We start from the raw sequence: 16151 nt of genomic DNA, 5'->3' as shown, positions 1-16151 counted from the left end.
TACACTCCAAGACCCAAGCTTTCCTGCTATTTCTCCAGTTGGCCTCTTCCTCTGGTCATCCTCCAAAGACTCTGGGCCTGGGAGGCAGCAAGGGCTTTGAGCCTGCCAGTGCTTCCCCACTTCACAGCTGTAGGAAGTTAAGCCTCAGTTTGCTCATCTGCCAAATGGGGTTAATATCCACCTTCGGGACTGCCATGAGGATTACATTATAAATGGCATCTATCGCTTCCCTCCCAAGCCCTGTGTGTAGGTGACCACACAGCCTGGTTTATTCAGCTCAGTCCCAGTCAATACCTGTTGTCTTAATGTGTGTGTTGCCCCTTTTTACTCTCAGAAGTGCTCACTTTGGATGAGGAAATACATGTTCAGCCTACCTACACGTCTTTCTATTTCTGGCTCAGGATCCGCCCATATGAGCAGCACCAGCCACCTCTACTCTCCTCTCTAAGAGGCCATGTCTTGGTCTGTAGTTGGGACAACTTTTACACCCATTTTTCTGATCCGCGGCTTCTTTATTTTAATGGGATAACAATGCCTTCCTTGAAGGATGGTTAGAATTAAATGAGATAAAGTACGCGAAGCACATGACAGATGCCAGATAAGCAAGATTTCCCTTCCGTAGCCTCTCTCCCTGGTTCCCATCATGCCAATTTCCCCACAAGAGTAGCACTCCAGGGGGGCGCGTGGGTGGCTCAGTCGGTTAAGCATAGGACTTTGGCTCAGGTCATGATCTCACAGTTTGTGGGTTCGAGCCCCACATCACGCTCTGTGCTGAACGTTTGCTCAGAGCCTGGAGACTGCTTCAGATTTTGTGTCTCCTCTCTCTGCCCCTCCTCTGCTCACACTCTGACTTACTCTGTCTCTCAAAAATAAATAAATGTAAAGCAAACAACTAAAAAAGAGTGGAGCTCCAGAGCTCAACTTCTCTCCTGTCAAGACAGTGACTGTTAGGGGGTACCTGGGGGGCTTGGCTGGTTGAGCATCCAACTTCGGCTCAGGTCATGATCTCAAGGTTCTTTATTATTTTTTTTTAATTTATTTATTTTTGAGAGACAGAGAGACAGATCATGAGCAGTGGAAGGGCAGAGAGAGAGGGACACACAGAATCAGAAGCAGGCTGGCTCCAGGTTCGGAGCTATTACCACAGAGCCTGACACGGGGCTCGAACCCACGAATTGTGTGTGAGATCATGACCTGAGCCAAAGTCAGATGCTCAACCGACTGAGCCACCCAAGCGCAACAATGATCTCATGGTTCTCAGTTTGAGCCCGACATCGGGCTCTCTGCTGTCAGCACAGAGCCCACTTCAGATCCTCTATCCCCCTCTCTCTCTGCCCCTCTCTTACACTCTCTCAAAAACCAATAAAACATTAAAAAAAAACCCAAAGTAATTGTTAAAGTCCCACATTGATGAGGGAGCATAAGGCAAGCTGAAATGCCCCTTGTCCCCCCACCCAGCTGGGATACATGTGACATTCTTCAGTCACTCCTGGCTGCCCAAGAATAAAGGAAAGGGCAGAAAACAAATGGTTAAGCTGATAGAATCTCCATTAGTTTACAAGTAAACATCTCAGGAATATTAGAAGAAAATGGCGATCTTATCAATACCCTAACCTCCAGGTACTCCCTATCTTTTTAATATCAGTGCTCTTCTAGAGGGAAAACAACCTTAGCTTGGCAATACCTAGGCCTTCAGGAATCAGTGATCACTATCTTTTTTGGCATATGGAAATCCCGTTAAACAACTTCCTCTTGACGCTACCTCCCCCAGCTCCACAGTATATAACCAGTCACTCTTCACCACCTCAGTGCAGCTCCTTCTGCCCACGGGTCCTGTCCCGTGCTTTAATAAAATCACCTTTTTTGCACCCAAGCTATCTCAAGAATTCTTTCTTGGCTCTTGGCTCTGGACCCCACCAAAGACCCCATCAAAGTGACATAGGAGCTCCCAAGCTGTGATCTTTCTTGAGAGCTAGAAGTGATCTTCATCCCCACCCCCAGGCTCCACGAGGCGTCCCAGCCTCCCCTTCCTGCTTGCACCCATGTGTCTCTGCCCACGCCCGCCGCTACAGCTGGAAGCCCTCGGCCCTCACCCACCTGGCCCACGTGGGGAGAAGGCACCTTTGAACTCTCTCTGCTCTTCCAGGAATCCAGAGGCCCAACAGGGACTTCACTGGGCCTCCAATCCACAGGGACCTACTATCTGGGCCAACAGGCAAAGGGTAACCATGTAACTTCAGCAGATAAAGCCACCATGAGAGCAGCGTGTCTCAGCAAGGGAGTGACGCGCTCTCAGGTCATAGCTGGATTAGCAGCTTGTCCTCCAAAGGCCCCAAAGCCCAAACCTCCCAGGCCTCTGGCCCTCATACCCACCGGGTCCTGACATTCCTCTGCTGTTAGACTCCTGACACTTCCTCCGGCCTGATCCTTGCCTTGCCCCGGGTGGTACCAAACCTGCCCTGAACACTGTAGAATATTCGGTTCCACCAGGAAGCTCCTGGTATAAACAACTCGTCAGTCACTGGGATCTGATTCCAGGGCTCTTTGTTCAGAGGTATTTGCGTGACATTTTAGATTTTTGTGCTGCTCTAGAAACCACAATGCATGTATGAAGCAAGCCTGGGAGGAAAAAGCTAATGAGGCAGCTACTAACTTGGGGCTTAGAAAAACAGGTATCTGGTGGTATAGTGCTGTGTGGTGGAGGGAGTGTTTCAAAGGACCCCAGTGAGGTAAATGCTAACGAGGGTGGAGCTGGGGTTCTGAGGCCACAGCCAGAGTGAGGCAGCTATAGGGCAGAAAGAGAAACTGGGGGTGGGGGGAGCCTCACTTGCCCATCTATAAGATGGAATTAAATCTACTAGTTGACTCCATCACGAAGCTGTTGTGTTGGGATGGTGAAATGAGATTCGGAACACATAACACATACACACAACCTGAATATAATCCAGGGCTCCAGACAGCTCAGTCCCGCACAGTCACATTCAGAGGAGCACACACTGGCAGAGGAATTTAGACGGAACCCCAATCCTGGGGCGCCTGGCTGGCTCAGTCAGTTAAGCGTCTGACTTCAGTTCAGGTCACAATCTCATGGTTCATGGGTTTGAGCCCTGCATTGGGCTCACTGCTGTCAGCACAGAGTCTGCTTTGGATCCTTGGTCCCCCTCACTGTCCCTCTCCCACTCACATTCTCTCTCTCTCTCTCTCTCTCAAAACTAAACATTAAAAAAAAAAAAAAGGAACCACAATCCTTACTTGGATCTCTTGAAGAACCTTCAAGTGTGTCCAATTAACAATCCTCAGTGATGAGGGAGCGTAAAGCAGGCTGACAGGCTGCAAACACCCCACCCCCACCCCCACCCCCAGGTCGGATATGGGCACTCCTGGCTGCCCAAGAACAAAGGAAAGGGGGGAAACAAAGGGTTAACTGATAGAGACCATGGTCCTGAGGACTTGAGTCTCTATTTACAAATACCTTAGTAAATTACAAGAAAAGGGTAATCTTATCAATAGCTTAATCTCCAGGAAGATAGACTCCATTTTCTGGAGCCCCAACATCACCCCTCCATAGGGATGTGGGAAACCGAAACAGAAGGAGATGGCAGATAGAACTACATTTCCTGGTCACCTGCAGCCCACTGACAATTACTTGAGGCAGGCAGAGAAAACGTTTCTCCAGAACTTCCCACTGTCCTTAAGTATTAGCTTTGCTAGAGGGAAAAGCACCTTAGCTTGACAATAGCTAAGGCCTCCTATATCCTGCGAGTCTTCAGCATTTGGAAATCTCACTGGAAACTTCCCCTGGACTTTACCTCCCCCAGCCCCACAGTATAAAATTAGTCTCTTTTCATGACCCAGGGGCAGCTCTTCCCACCCACAGGTCCTGTTCCCATGCTTTAATAAAATCACCTTTTTGCACCAAAGATGTCTTCAAGAATTCTTTCTTGGTCATCGGCTCCAGACCCCAGGAACCTCACTGTCACCCCAAGAAACCCCATCACTCAGCAACATTCCTCAAAAATCCCTTTTTTCCCCACCTCCAGCTTCTTGTGCCCCCTAGCAGCTCAAAGACTATTTATCAAGCTAACACTCAAACTGTACCCCAACCCCCGGCCAGCCTGCATGGCCTTTTGCTAGAGTCCCTCTCAGCTCTCCGTTCTGGAGTTAATCAAGTCTCTGGTCCTGGCTTTCTCTCCACATTAACCCAGTACCAGAATGTACCACACAAAGGAGACACAACCCCCAAAGTCAGATTCCCTCCCTTCCCCTTTCTTCCCATCTCCCCGGTTCTCTAGCTCTGTCTGGTTTTTCTAGTTCTATACCACAAAATGCCCAGGAACCAGGAGGGTAGACTAAACAGTCCCGAGGGGAAAAACAGTGGCTGGCAAAGCAAACTTCTTTTAGCAGGTGGCACTGAGGGCTGTTCATAAATCTTGCAGTAACACACACACATAATTGCCATTAAGTAACCCCTGCAGCCTCTAGCCGCAAGGACAGTGGTTCTTATACTTTCTACTCATGCTGACTTTTCTTCACGTAGTAACTGGCTTTTGCGCCCCCTTTCCTTTCCAGAACCACACAGCTCACCAAGACCTTCAGCACAGCCTTGCTTCCCCGGCTTCATATCTGGCTTCCTCCCTGCCTCCAGGGTCTCAATCTGCCACTCTGTCCCATGAACCACACAGCTAATCTCTGCCTCACTCCACCTCCCCCTGCTGGAGCTCCCGATGCCCACTGCACATGGACCCCAAGCGCCTACCTAGGTGCCCACATGAAGCACATGGCAGCACCATCCTTCACATCCACTTTTTCTTTAAATATTTATTTATTTTAGAGGCAGGGGAGGAGGGGCAGAGAGAAAGGAAGACAGAGGATAGGAAGCAGGCTCTGCACTGACAGCAGAGAGCCTAATGTGGGGCTTGAACTCACCAACCATGAGATCATGACCTGAGCTCAAGCTGGGCTCTTAACCGATTGAGCCACATGGGTGCCTCAGTTTTACACCCACTTAACTTCGCTCGTCCTCCAGTCCACAGGGCCCCCCTGACTACTTCTCCGTTCTGAATACACTTTGTACCATAGTGTCATGTTTGATTCTGTCATTTGATTGTTCTAAGGCCTTAGATCTCCTTCCCATAAGCTTCTTGAGATCAGGGGCCTCGAAGGCTTGGAAAGTAGCACCCAGCAGTATTCAAGTCGTCCTCTATTAGCTAGTGACAAGAAAACAGATCTGTTTCTACTCCAATGGCCTTGGTGGAAATCTCCAAATGCCCCTGCCAAGTCTTTTCCATTAGCTCTCTGCTAATTTTTAGGAACTTCTGGCTAAAGGGCAGAAGGAACTTTTTTAAAACTGTGTGTGTTTACCACTGTCATGGTAGTTAATACACTCAGCCTTGCAACTTAAAATGAAGTCAGCCTCCCACATTTCTGAACCACCTAGCTCTTCAGCCAAGAGGCAAACAATGGACTCATTTCCTGTTTATTTTTCCATAGGTGTTTGATGCATCTACAAGCCAATAGGCATATTTCCTCCCTCTGCCCCTCGCTTTTTTTTAAACACAAGCTAGCATGCCAGGACACTGTTCTGCACCTCACATTTTAGCTTAGCAATATGCCTCCAACAGCACCCCTATCAGCACCTAGAGAGCTTCCTCCCACTTATCTTGTAGCTGCGTAGTGTCCAGGGTAGGAACAGCTTTAATTCAGGGAACCAAAGCCCCACTTGCCGAGACAGCGAGGGTGCCCCAGCCTTTTGTGGCCGCTTACGGTGCAGCAGTGGACAGCCTCATTCAGACATAATGTCATATAAGTGAGTGTATCTGTGGGACAGATCCCTGTAAGGAGAATTGCTGGGTCAAAGGGTAAAGTACATATGTAATTTTGATAGATGTTTCCAGATCATTCTCCAACAAGACTGTATCAAATCTGCACTCCTACTAGCCATGCAGGGGTGCCAGTGCCCTCACCCTCACCAATCTAACAAACAAAACCTCCCTTGCAGCACAGTCCCCATTTGGTTACCCCATGCATGTGGTTGAGTTTCTTCTTCTTTTCTTAATATTTATTTTTGAGAAAGAGAGAGACAGAGAGCGTGAGCAGGGAGGGGCAGGGAGAGAGGGAGACACAGGATCCAAAGCAGGCTCCAGGCCCTGAGCTGCCAGCACAGAGCCTGATGTGGGGCTTGAACTCACAAACCATGAGATCACAATCTGAGTGAAATCAAGAGTCTGACCTTTAACTGACTGAGCCACCCAGGTGCCCCTGTTCGAGTAGCATTTAATGTTTAAGAGCCATGTGTCGTGCACACACGGACTATTTTTTTTATCCTCTGCTCACTTTCTTAGTCTCTTTCTTATTTCTTTACTTATTGAGAGAGAGAGAGAGAGAGAGAGAGAGAGAGAGAGAGAGAGAATCCCAAGCAGACTCCACACTCTGCACAGAGCCCTACACAGGGTTCAATCCCACAAACTGTAAGAAAAAAGACCTGAGTCAAAATCAGATGCTTAACCGACTGAGCCAACAGGCGCCCCATTCTTGGGTCTTCTTCTAATTAATGTATGGCTCTTTATGTATTAGGGGAATTAGTCCTTTGTTATATGACCTGCAGATAATTTCCCAGTTATGTTTGTCTTTTGACCTGGCCTATGGGCTATTGCTAGGCGGAATTATTTTTCTGTAGGCAAATGTATCAGTGTCTGCTTTTGTGGCTCCTAGGTTGTATCTTTCTCAGAAAGGAGCAGACTGCCCCCCATCTTTCTTTTTATCCTTTTTTTTTTTTTTTTGGTCAGTATAGGAAGCTTGGAATGACTTACCAAGCTTTGTGAGGAACAGGACGACTCCCACCCTCCAGATCCCAATTTCAGTGGATAATAATAGGGTCTAGCCTGAGGTGACCAAGGAAGACTTTCCAAACAATGGCACCCGGGTGTATCAAAGGCATGAGTAGGAGTTAGCTGGGTGAAGAATGGCCTTCCAGAAAATTGGCAGCAAGTGCAAAGATAAGAAGCTACAGGGCTCGGTCAAGGCTGTCCGGTCTGGCTAGAAGACAGGTAGCCTTGTGTGGTGGCACAAGAGGTGAGCTAGAAAGGTAGGCAGGGGCCAGATCATGGAGGGCCAAGCAGTGTGCTGCCCAGGCATCAGGGCCTTACCCTGAGGCAATGGGAAGGCACTCAAGGGTCACAGAAGAGGGACAGACAGACAGGTATAGAGGCTGGGCCCTGGCTTGGAAACCCGCCTCTCACCCAGCAGTAGCCACGGCTCCAGGCTGCCAAACAAGACTATGACTTTTAGGCCCAAATATTCTATTCTGTCAGAGTTCCAGAATTCCATAAAAATAATCAGAGAAACTAGCATCTTCTCTGAGAAATGCTTTGAACTTAAATGCTGACAACTTGAAGAGTTTGACTCTTGCCAGGGAAAAGCTGGGGCCACTACACTCACCTTAGCTCTCCTCTGCAGCTGGGACCTGCTCAGTGCAGCCTGGAAGCTAACCGCCCTCCCCTCTTAACTCCAACCTTAGAGGCTCAAAGGACAACTGGGCTCTTCAGCTCCAGCCCAAGCCCATTCATCCAGACTCTCATTCAAAACGGGCAACAGGGATCAGGACGGCAGTGATGGAGAGGTGGACCCCAGGGACGGGGCTTCCTGCTGGCCCACGTCTATGGGGACATCTCTTTCCTTCCAGCTGACAAGGCTCAGTCCTGCTCTGAGGAGCCACAGTTGTTTGCAGAGGTATTAGGTTCAGCCCTATCAACCTCTCTGTTCCTGTGGCCTTTTAAAACAAAAACTGTGGAAGCACCTGGGGGGGCTCAGTCTGTTGAGCATCCGACTGCTGATTCTGGCTCAAGTCATGATCTCAGGGTTTGGGGGATCGAGCACTGTGTCAGGCTCTGCACTGACAGCATGGAGCCATCTTAGGACTCTCTCTCTCCCTCTCTCTCTGCCCCTCCCCTGCTTGTGCACACATGTGCGTGTGCGTGTGCGTGCACGCACATGTGCGCTCTCAAAATAAACTTAAAATAAAAAATAAAACAGGCTTTGTGTAGCAAGTCTCCTAGGCAGCTGTCTTCCCTAAAGTGCCCAGCACCAAGCCTAGTACACAGTAAGCACTCAGTAAATGGTAGCAGTTTCTGTTAATATCAGAGAGCCTCACCACACATTAGCACATTGGTGAGGAAAAGAAAGGGCAATGTGGAGATGAGGAGGGAAGCTGGAAACCATCTAAGTGGATCTTTGGGGACTGTCTATGGATTTCAATTATCTAGGTCCTCCCCTCAACCCTCAAGCCTGTCAAAGAGGTTGGTTTGTGATGCTACCATTTTAGTTAGATTTTCTTTATTGCCCTAAGGCAATTTCATCCCAAAGGGCCACTTGATTAAGCCAAGCACTGTAGAGATAAAGGCTCTTGGAGGCTACTGGAGGTCTCTGTCCCAGCCAGCAGGCTTACTGGTGCCCCTAAAAGGTACCTCTACCATCAGTGGTCCAGGGGCATGCATGGAGTGCCCACTCACCCATGGGCTAGAAGGCAGGAAGCCACCCCTATCATCACTCCAAATAGGCAAACAAGCCCCCCCCCCCCCCCGCCACGCAGCAACCAAAAAGCAATTAGGTCAAAGGGATGGTGGTGGGGTTTTCTAGGGCAGAACATGCTTCTCTCTGGAGTCTACGTCCCACATTCACGGGGGCCACGCAGGGGAGACAGAGACACCCAGGTCCCAGTCTTAGGTGCAGCAAAGCTGATGAGAACATCAGGAAGAAAGGGGCCTGCATTCCAAGGCGGTTCCGACCCTGCTGTCTGTGTGCCTGTTATTTGCATAAAGGCCATGTCAGCTTAGGGCTGGGGATTTTATTTTTCCCAAAATAAGAGGGTCTATTTCGGTAAATGTTAGAAAAACTCACTGGTCTGAATGCAAATCTAGCTTTAACTTCCCTTTATTTGACATTTACTATGTAAGGGGTGGGGGGGGGTAAGTATCTTGCACACACTATCTCATTTAATCTTCTCAACAATTTCATGAGGGTAGGATAATACGGATGAGGAAAGTGAGGGTCAGAAAGGTTGAGCCCTCAGCCAAGGTCCACTGCTAGCACATGGCAGAGCTGGGATTCGAACTAGAGTCCACGTGCCTTCAGAGCCCTCTGCCCTTAACCACCATATGATATTGGCCAGTCGTCAGCCCAGACCCTCCCCCAGCCACACCAAGCAATGCCCCTGATCTCTGAGACCACAGGTAAAGGAAGGACACAGTCTCCTAAAAGTAACTCTTCTTTATTCCCCAGGATCCCTGATCACACAGCACGGTCTGTGGAGAATCTCAGCATCTTGCCAGCTTACAGGCTTCCCCAACTGCATGGCAGCCATGCACCCCACCAAGGAATGGAAGTGGCTCCTGCCCACGAGGCAGAATCAGGGGTTCAAAGTTAGTCCTCATCCCCCTCCCTGAGCACAGTGCCACACGGCTGCAGGCCTGCTGTACCCATCCCAGGAGAAGGTGGGGAGGGGCCCAAAGAGCAGCTATCTCTTAGTTGGAAAGAAGCTGGGACCTGGAACTCCGGCCTAACTGAACCTGAGGCAGGCCAGGCCCCTGGGGAGGCTCTGGAGCAGGCCCAGGCTACACCCCTACTCAGCAAACCCAGAAGTCTTCACCATATTTTGCCAAGGTCCACCTTCTTCATAGACGGCCTGAAAACACGCGGAGTGCAGAGGGAGACACATGACAGAAATGCCACGTTCAGCTCCGCTGAGAGCTGCCATGCCAGAAGAGGACTTCTTTCACTTTGTCCACAATGGTGCCCACCTCAGCCATGGCCCCTAGACCTAGGGAGCAAAGTTCTGCTGTGGCCTGCAGCCTGAGGGAGGGCCCATCCCCTACCCACCCTGCTCAATGCCCCCCTGAGTGCTCCCCTCAACGCCCAAGGCCTTGAAGGCCAGAACCCTCACTGTGTGAGCCAGACCCATCAAATCCCTTACGTGGAACCCCCGGGGCAGGCCCCAGTAATAGTTACCGAAGCACCATGCACTGTACATGGGCTGCGTGCCAGGGACAACACAGGCACTTTATACTATCTTGTTTAATCCTACCAACTCTGAGGGGAACTATGACTTCCATTTCCCAGATGAGAAAGCTGAGCTCAGAGAATGGGTTTGCCCAAGGTCCCAACACACTGAGGTGTGACCGCAGAGCTGAGCCCTTTTGCGACCCTGGGCTGTGAGGCTGGCCAGATGCCCACCTTCGTCTCCACACACCAACTTCTTGGCCACACAAGGGATCTCCATGTAGCCAAAGGCCCTGAGCAGGCCCACCTGCTGTGCGGTGATGGGGTGCTCCCACATGGCTGTGTTCATCGCCGGGCAGAAGAGCAGGGGCTTCCGGCAGTCCCAGGCCCGGATGACACAGGTCTGTGAAGAAGGGCCAGGGCAGGGTAGGTGGGTACCTGCTGGTCTGCCCCTCCCCCACAGCACTCCCAAATCCTACCCACCATCCTCTGGGTCACAGCCAACTGTGGACTTGGGATGACCAAGTGCCACTTTTCCATATCCCTCTTCCTCGCGTCTCCTCCCCCCTCCCCCCAGCCCCTCCCCACAGATGCTGGCACAGGGCCTGACACATAGGAGATCCTCCAACACTTGAGATGGCTCAGCCACCTCCACGTGGACCTCCAATCCTGTGCAGAAAGGTCTCTCTTGTGCTCTCTGAGCTGATGCACAAGGCTTCTCCACTGTGGGACACCCCGCAGACAGAAAACAGCCAGGGGAGAAGAAGTCAAGCTGCACAGTTCCCTCTATAGCGAAGGCCCAGACCACTCATCAGGTGGGGCCCACCTACCCCAACACAGGCCCTACTTCAAGGTTGACTAAAGTTTGGCAATGAGAACACGTACCACGTGACAAAAATCCTCTGATTCGGATTCTCACGTGCACCCTCACTGCAACCCTTAGAGAAGGTGCTGTCCTGTTTTCTGGATGGGGGAGCTGCATTCCCCATGGTCCCACAGAGACTATGATCCAGGGCATGAGACTTTGCACGCCACCCCATGTGGTCCTCCACCAAGGCCATCCCACCAGATCCAGAGCAGCTGTGAGAGGGACCCACTGGTTCAGTGAGTTGTGGAATCACGTCAACCTGGGTTCAAATCTTGGCTGTGCTATGTACTATTAGTGCTAGCCATGAGAACCTGGATGAGTAATTTAACCTCCAGACTCTTAGCTTCCTTTCTGCAAAAGCTCACTGGATGGTTGTGAGCACAGAAGGGGAACATGCTTGAAGCTCTTCACACAGGGCCTGGCCTCAAGTACAGGCACCAGAAATGAGCTCCCGCGATTACCACAGGCACAGGCTCCCTGGACCGGGTGCTGCCCGGGAGGGGGGGGGAAATAAGCCTGGGGCCTGCAGGAGCGTGCTCCCCTGGGCCCTCACCGCTCCAACACCTCTTCCCCAGCCGTGGGCCCTGTGGGGAGACAGCGGTCAGTACACTCCTTCCTTGAAGTGCAGCCCATCTGGGAAAAGATGGCGGAGTCCAGAAGACAATGCCGTGACCAGGCCAGCGCCCCTGCCCACTCCCGGGGACAGGAAGGAAGTGGGAGAGCACCCAGCCTCGGGGTCCAGGGGCCTGTGTCGTCCCAGACACCAGTGTCTGTTTCCCACCAAGTCCACCCAATTTGGCAACTCGGCTGAGTGGACAGTTTCAGTCATACTTCCTCTTGGCCCCGTGCCACCTGCCACTTCTGCAAAAGCCACAAACATACCTAGAAGAGCCCCTGAGTGCGGCGTAAGGCGGGGGCTGGGCTGGGGTTTCTGAGTGTCTTCAGAGCAAAGCACACCAAACCAGAGAAGAAACCACTCTGTCTCATGCCTCTCTAGCTTTTCCACCTCATCTCGAAGCTCAGTGCTTCCTGGACAAACCACAGCCTCTTTGAACCTTCTGGCGCAGGAGGGAGGAGAGGAGGCATCGGTTCCCATGGTCACATCTGTTTGGCCAATACTGTGTTCAGCACCTCAGGCTCTGCCCCTAAGAACCTACCTGGGTGGAGAGAAGGTCTAGATCCTGATCAGAAGACCAGCTCCCAGTTGACTGGTGACACAGGGAAGTCACCTCCTCTTTCTAGATCTGCCCAGCAATTTTTTTTTTTAAAAAACACATGTTTTTTAAGTAATCTCTACACCAAACGTGGGGCTTAAACTCAACCCCGAGATCAAGAGTTGCATGCTCTACCGCTTGAGCTGGCCAGATGCCCCTCTGCTGGGTTATTTAGCACACACTTCTATGTGCTAGATACTTCTATGTGCCAGGGCCCGGGTGGGCCAGAGGGCAGATGGAGATGCACAGACCCAGGCCAAGGGCACAGAGGCCTGGTGCACAGGCCATACACAGCACACTACTCTGAAGGCCCCACAAGTTCTGGGCACTAGAAAAGGGACAAGATCTGAAGGAAGGGGGCAACAGGGCCATCTTTTCAGGGATAAAAGGAAAACACACTGTCTGAGGACAGAGCCACAAAGATGATGACGGTCTGAACTTTATGAGATGTGTAATTACCTCAAATATTTGTGCCTTCAAGTGGAAACCTTTAGAGGCAAAAAAAAGAAATGAGAAAATTCCTGGGGGAACATATTCCACTGGTCAGCCAACTCAGGAGGAGGGAATCCCCAAGATTTCAGGGAATGAGGGCAGCTCTGATGAAAAAAAAAAAAGGAAGCAGAGCTTTGCAGAGGAAGAAAGGAGCCCTCAGAGAGCCAGCCCAGCCCGGGGCATGACTCCCAGAGGCCAGTATGTTTCATCGCATCAACTGGTGCTGGCCAGCGGTGGGAGGCCCAGAGGTCACGCGTGGCCCAGACCTACTGAGATGACAGTGGCCAGGAGCCTCCCTGCTCCAACTGCCCAGTCAGCCTCGCACCAGCCCCACCGGAAAGCCTTCCTGATAACACTGGCCTCAGGCTCGCCCCTCTCTCTACTCCCCAACCCCTGCTCCTTGCCATACAATCTGTGTGTCACTCTTCTTCCAGTTACCCTGTGCTCTTATTCAAATGATGCTTGTCACTAGAAGGTTCTTCAAGAACTGCCTTATGCACCCATCAAGCATACAGGGAGACTAACCTCCTTTCTGACCACCAAAAATTTTGACCCAGCTTTGTTTCTTCATCATATTAAACTGTGATAAATTCCTTGCTCTTTGCCAAAGTAGAATAATTACCTCATACATACAGTATTCACTGAGCATTTACTCTATGCCCAGCACTATGCAAAATGGTGAGTCCACTGTCAAGGGACCGACTGGGGTCATTTCAGACTGTACCACACACCAGAGCACACTCCTTCTCACCTGTATGAGTAACCAAAACCCCTCTCCTTCCAGACTGGGAGCCCCAAGTGTCCTGTGGGTTCCTCAGCATGGGGCCTGGTTCTTGGTAGGAAAAATCTCAGTGCATGAGGGAAGCAAGGTCACAATGGAGAGGGAGAGGGGAGAGAGATGACACACCTAGCTCCTCCCAGGATGATCACATAAACAAGGCCTCTTAGGACAACAGGTCCCTGGAGGTCCCTTAGGCATAAGACAATCTCCGTTTTGCGCACTGGACTCCTGCTGCTCTCCTCCACCATCCATCGGCTGGCACCACTTGGCCTTGCTCCTCTCTTGCCCTCTAAGCTTTCCAGAACATACAGGAAAACCACATTTCTGCCTCGTGGCCAATGCTACAGGAGAGATAAGTGCGAGCAAGAGATCCACGAGGAAGTAAACACTCTTATCAGATTGCACATGTGGATTTCCAGATCCTGGGGAGAAGGCAGAGCTAAGCGGGGCAGGCAGTGGGGCTGGGCAGGGAGACCACGTGGAGGGCAGCCTGTGAACGAAGGACAAAGTGTCAAGGGGCAGGTGAGAGGTGCACACCCTCAGCACACACAAGGTGAGTCCATCCATCTGCCCACTTGCCGGAACAGCAGTGGGACCCAGCAGAGGGCAGGGGGCCCAGGGGGCAAACCAGCCCATCATGAAAGAATTCCAAGGAAAGAAGCCCATATAGAGGCAGTCCTGCAGCTCCGAAAACTGGGAGTGGAGGCCCAGGGAGGGAGGCAGGCAGGCAGAGTCACTCACAAGCAAGTTGTCACATATGCCACTGGCCACCTTCCCCAGGGTGTTGGCATCAAGAGGAGCCACCAGCATGAGGTCTGCCCACCTCCGCAGGTCAATGTGGAGAACTGGGTCAGATCGGCACTTCCACATCTGGCAGAGGGAAGGAAATGGGGTCACTAAGCTGGCTACTCTCTCATCACGGAGGGAGGAAGCGGTGGGGGCGAGAGGCAAAGCAGGCCAGGTACACGAGGTCAGAAACCGAGAGACCACCTGAGTGCCCCTGCCGGAGGCCACTGTCGTTCCCTCTTATAGCGAAGCTGGTGAGCACCGGCTGCGGAGCCAACAGCCTGAGAGAAACCAGGCCTGAGGAAACAAACGCCCCTTGTCTCTGCAAGCTATTCCCTTTATGGTTTGGTTTTCAAGAGAACTGACATCTGGCAGGGAACTCCTGGCCTGTCTGCTTGAGGCGGATGCTTGGGTTGTCCAAGCCAGTGGAAGGGCTCTGGGGCGGTGAGAATGGAGGGGGTGGGGTGAAGAAGACAGGCCAGCCAGAAATGTTCTAGGCTGAGAATGTTTAAAAATGCCTGGCAGGGCACCCCTGTGAGGCCCACACTCCATGTCTGGTGAATCGGCCGGTGCCCGCCCCTCTGCGGGAGAGCAGAGGCAGAGCCCAGCGGCCGTGGGAAGTGAGGCGCTCTCGACAGGCCTGACACTGGGAGCCACGTGGACGAGGGTGGTGGGAACAGAGCTCCTCTGTGGTTTCATCAGCCCAGATAAGTACAAGGACACTCAACCTCAGGCACAGGGCCAACGCTGAGCTCTGCCTGGGGTGGGAGGAGACTCCGGGCCTCCCACAGGCCAGAAGCTAGACAGATGTTTTCCTCATCGCCTCTGCCCGTAGGGGGCCCTGACCACTGACTTGAGCCGGGCCTGTCTGCTCTGGCCACCAAGACCATGAGCTGCAAGGACACTCCTGTCCTGTTGGTGGAAACACGAAGGAACTCAGCCCTGGGGCCCCCAGCACTGACCTCCCATTCATCAGCATCGCTGTAGAGAGTGACAGGAATGTCCTGGGGGCTGTAGAAATGTTTGGCTCTCTCGGTTGTGACCACTGCTACTTCCAGCTGTCACCAAGAAAAAAAATGGAGGCGGGGAGAGAGAGGGAAAGAAAACTGTTAACAGAGCCACTGGCCTGGAGGCCACTCGGGGCTGGGCCAGGCCAGTGCTTTCTGCAAGGCCTGGCTGTGGTGACTTCTCCCTCCTCGGCAGGGAGCCCCATGTTTGCATAGCCACTTCCGCTGTCACCCAAAGGTCAGGCCCCACCAGATGTGGCTGTTTCACTTCCCTATCTGAGGGGCTGCCGAGGAATGAGTCACCAACTGCCCAGCGCATATAAAGCCACGGGCTCCTGCCACTCAAGCAGAAAGACGGAGGCAAACGGGGAGGAATGTAGGGCAAGAGGGCCAGGGAAGGCAGGAGGGGCCACCTCATAGAGGCTCACAGGTCCTGAGCTCTAATCCACACGGCAACCCTGCCCTCTGCAGGCCAAGGTACTGGGGAGCTGCAGCCTGGCTTGCAGTGGCTTCCTCAAGCCCCAGCAAGAGAACAGGAGGTCCCTTCTCTGCTTCTAGAAACCAGGCCTGGGGGCTCTGGTTCCAGACAGACTCCAGGGAAACCAAACCTGGAGGGGTGCCCTTCACTCATGGGGCAAAAACGAAGTGCACCTTCACACTACTCATTCCCAAGGAATTAACAAAGCTAACAAGGGGGAGGGCTAAGACGCTCAGCGCAACAAATGACCATCATTTGTACAATGAGATGTTAGGGGAGCCTGGGTGGCTCAGTCAGTTAAGCATTTGACTTCAGCTCAGGTCACAATCTCATGGTTTGTGGGTTTGAGCCCCGCATTGAGCTCTGTGCTGACAGCTTAGAGCCTGGAGCCTGCTTCAGATTCTGTGTCTCCCTCTCTCTGACCCTCCCCACTCACACTCTGTCTCTATCCCTCTCTCTCTCAAAAATGAATAAACATTAAAAGTAATTTTTTTAAATGAGATGTTAAACTAAGACAGCAGAGTAAAGGTAT

General features: G+C 51.8%; 2 protein-coding genes across 6 annotated transcripts in view; both read right to left on the bottom strand.

The window, feature by feature from the left end:
- Positions 1-16151, bottom strand: part of SCAMP5 (secretory carrier membrane protein 5) — a 143156-nt gene that overhangs the window by 88042 nt on the left and 38963 nt on the right. The window lies entirely within an intron of this gene.
- Positions 9250-16151, bottom strand: part of PPCDC (phosphopantothenoylcysteine decarboxylase) — a 28170-nt gene continuing 21268 nt past the window's right edge. For 4 of the 5 annotated variants that reach the window (XM_029952912.1, XM_029952916.1, XM_029952911.1 and 1 more), the window contains 4 exons: positions 15097-15192; positions 14090-14218; positions 10228-10396; positions 9250-9814 (listed from right to left, as the gene is read on the bottom strand). In XM_029952912.1, the coding sequence (XP_029808772.1) occupies positions 9729-9814; positions 10228-10396; positions 14090-14218; positions 15097-15192 (480 nt within the window). In that variant the 3' untranslated portion in view covers positions 9250-9728. The remainder of the gene's footprint in view (positions 9815-10227; positions 10397-14089; positions 14219-15096; positions 15193-16151) is intronic. The other variant, XM_029952915.1, reaches the window with a different exon arrangement.

This window comes from Suricata suricatta, chromosome 9, assembly GCF_006229205.1.
Source record: "Suricata suricatta isolate VVHF042 chromosome 9, meerkat_22Aug2017_6uvM2_HiC, whole genome shotgun sequence".
Taxonomy (NCBI): Eukaryota; Metazoa; Chordata; class Mammalia; order Carnivora; family Herpestidae; genus Suricata; species Suricata suricatta.
This window is presented reverse-complemented; position numbering and strand designations above follow the sequence as displayed.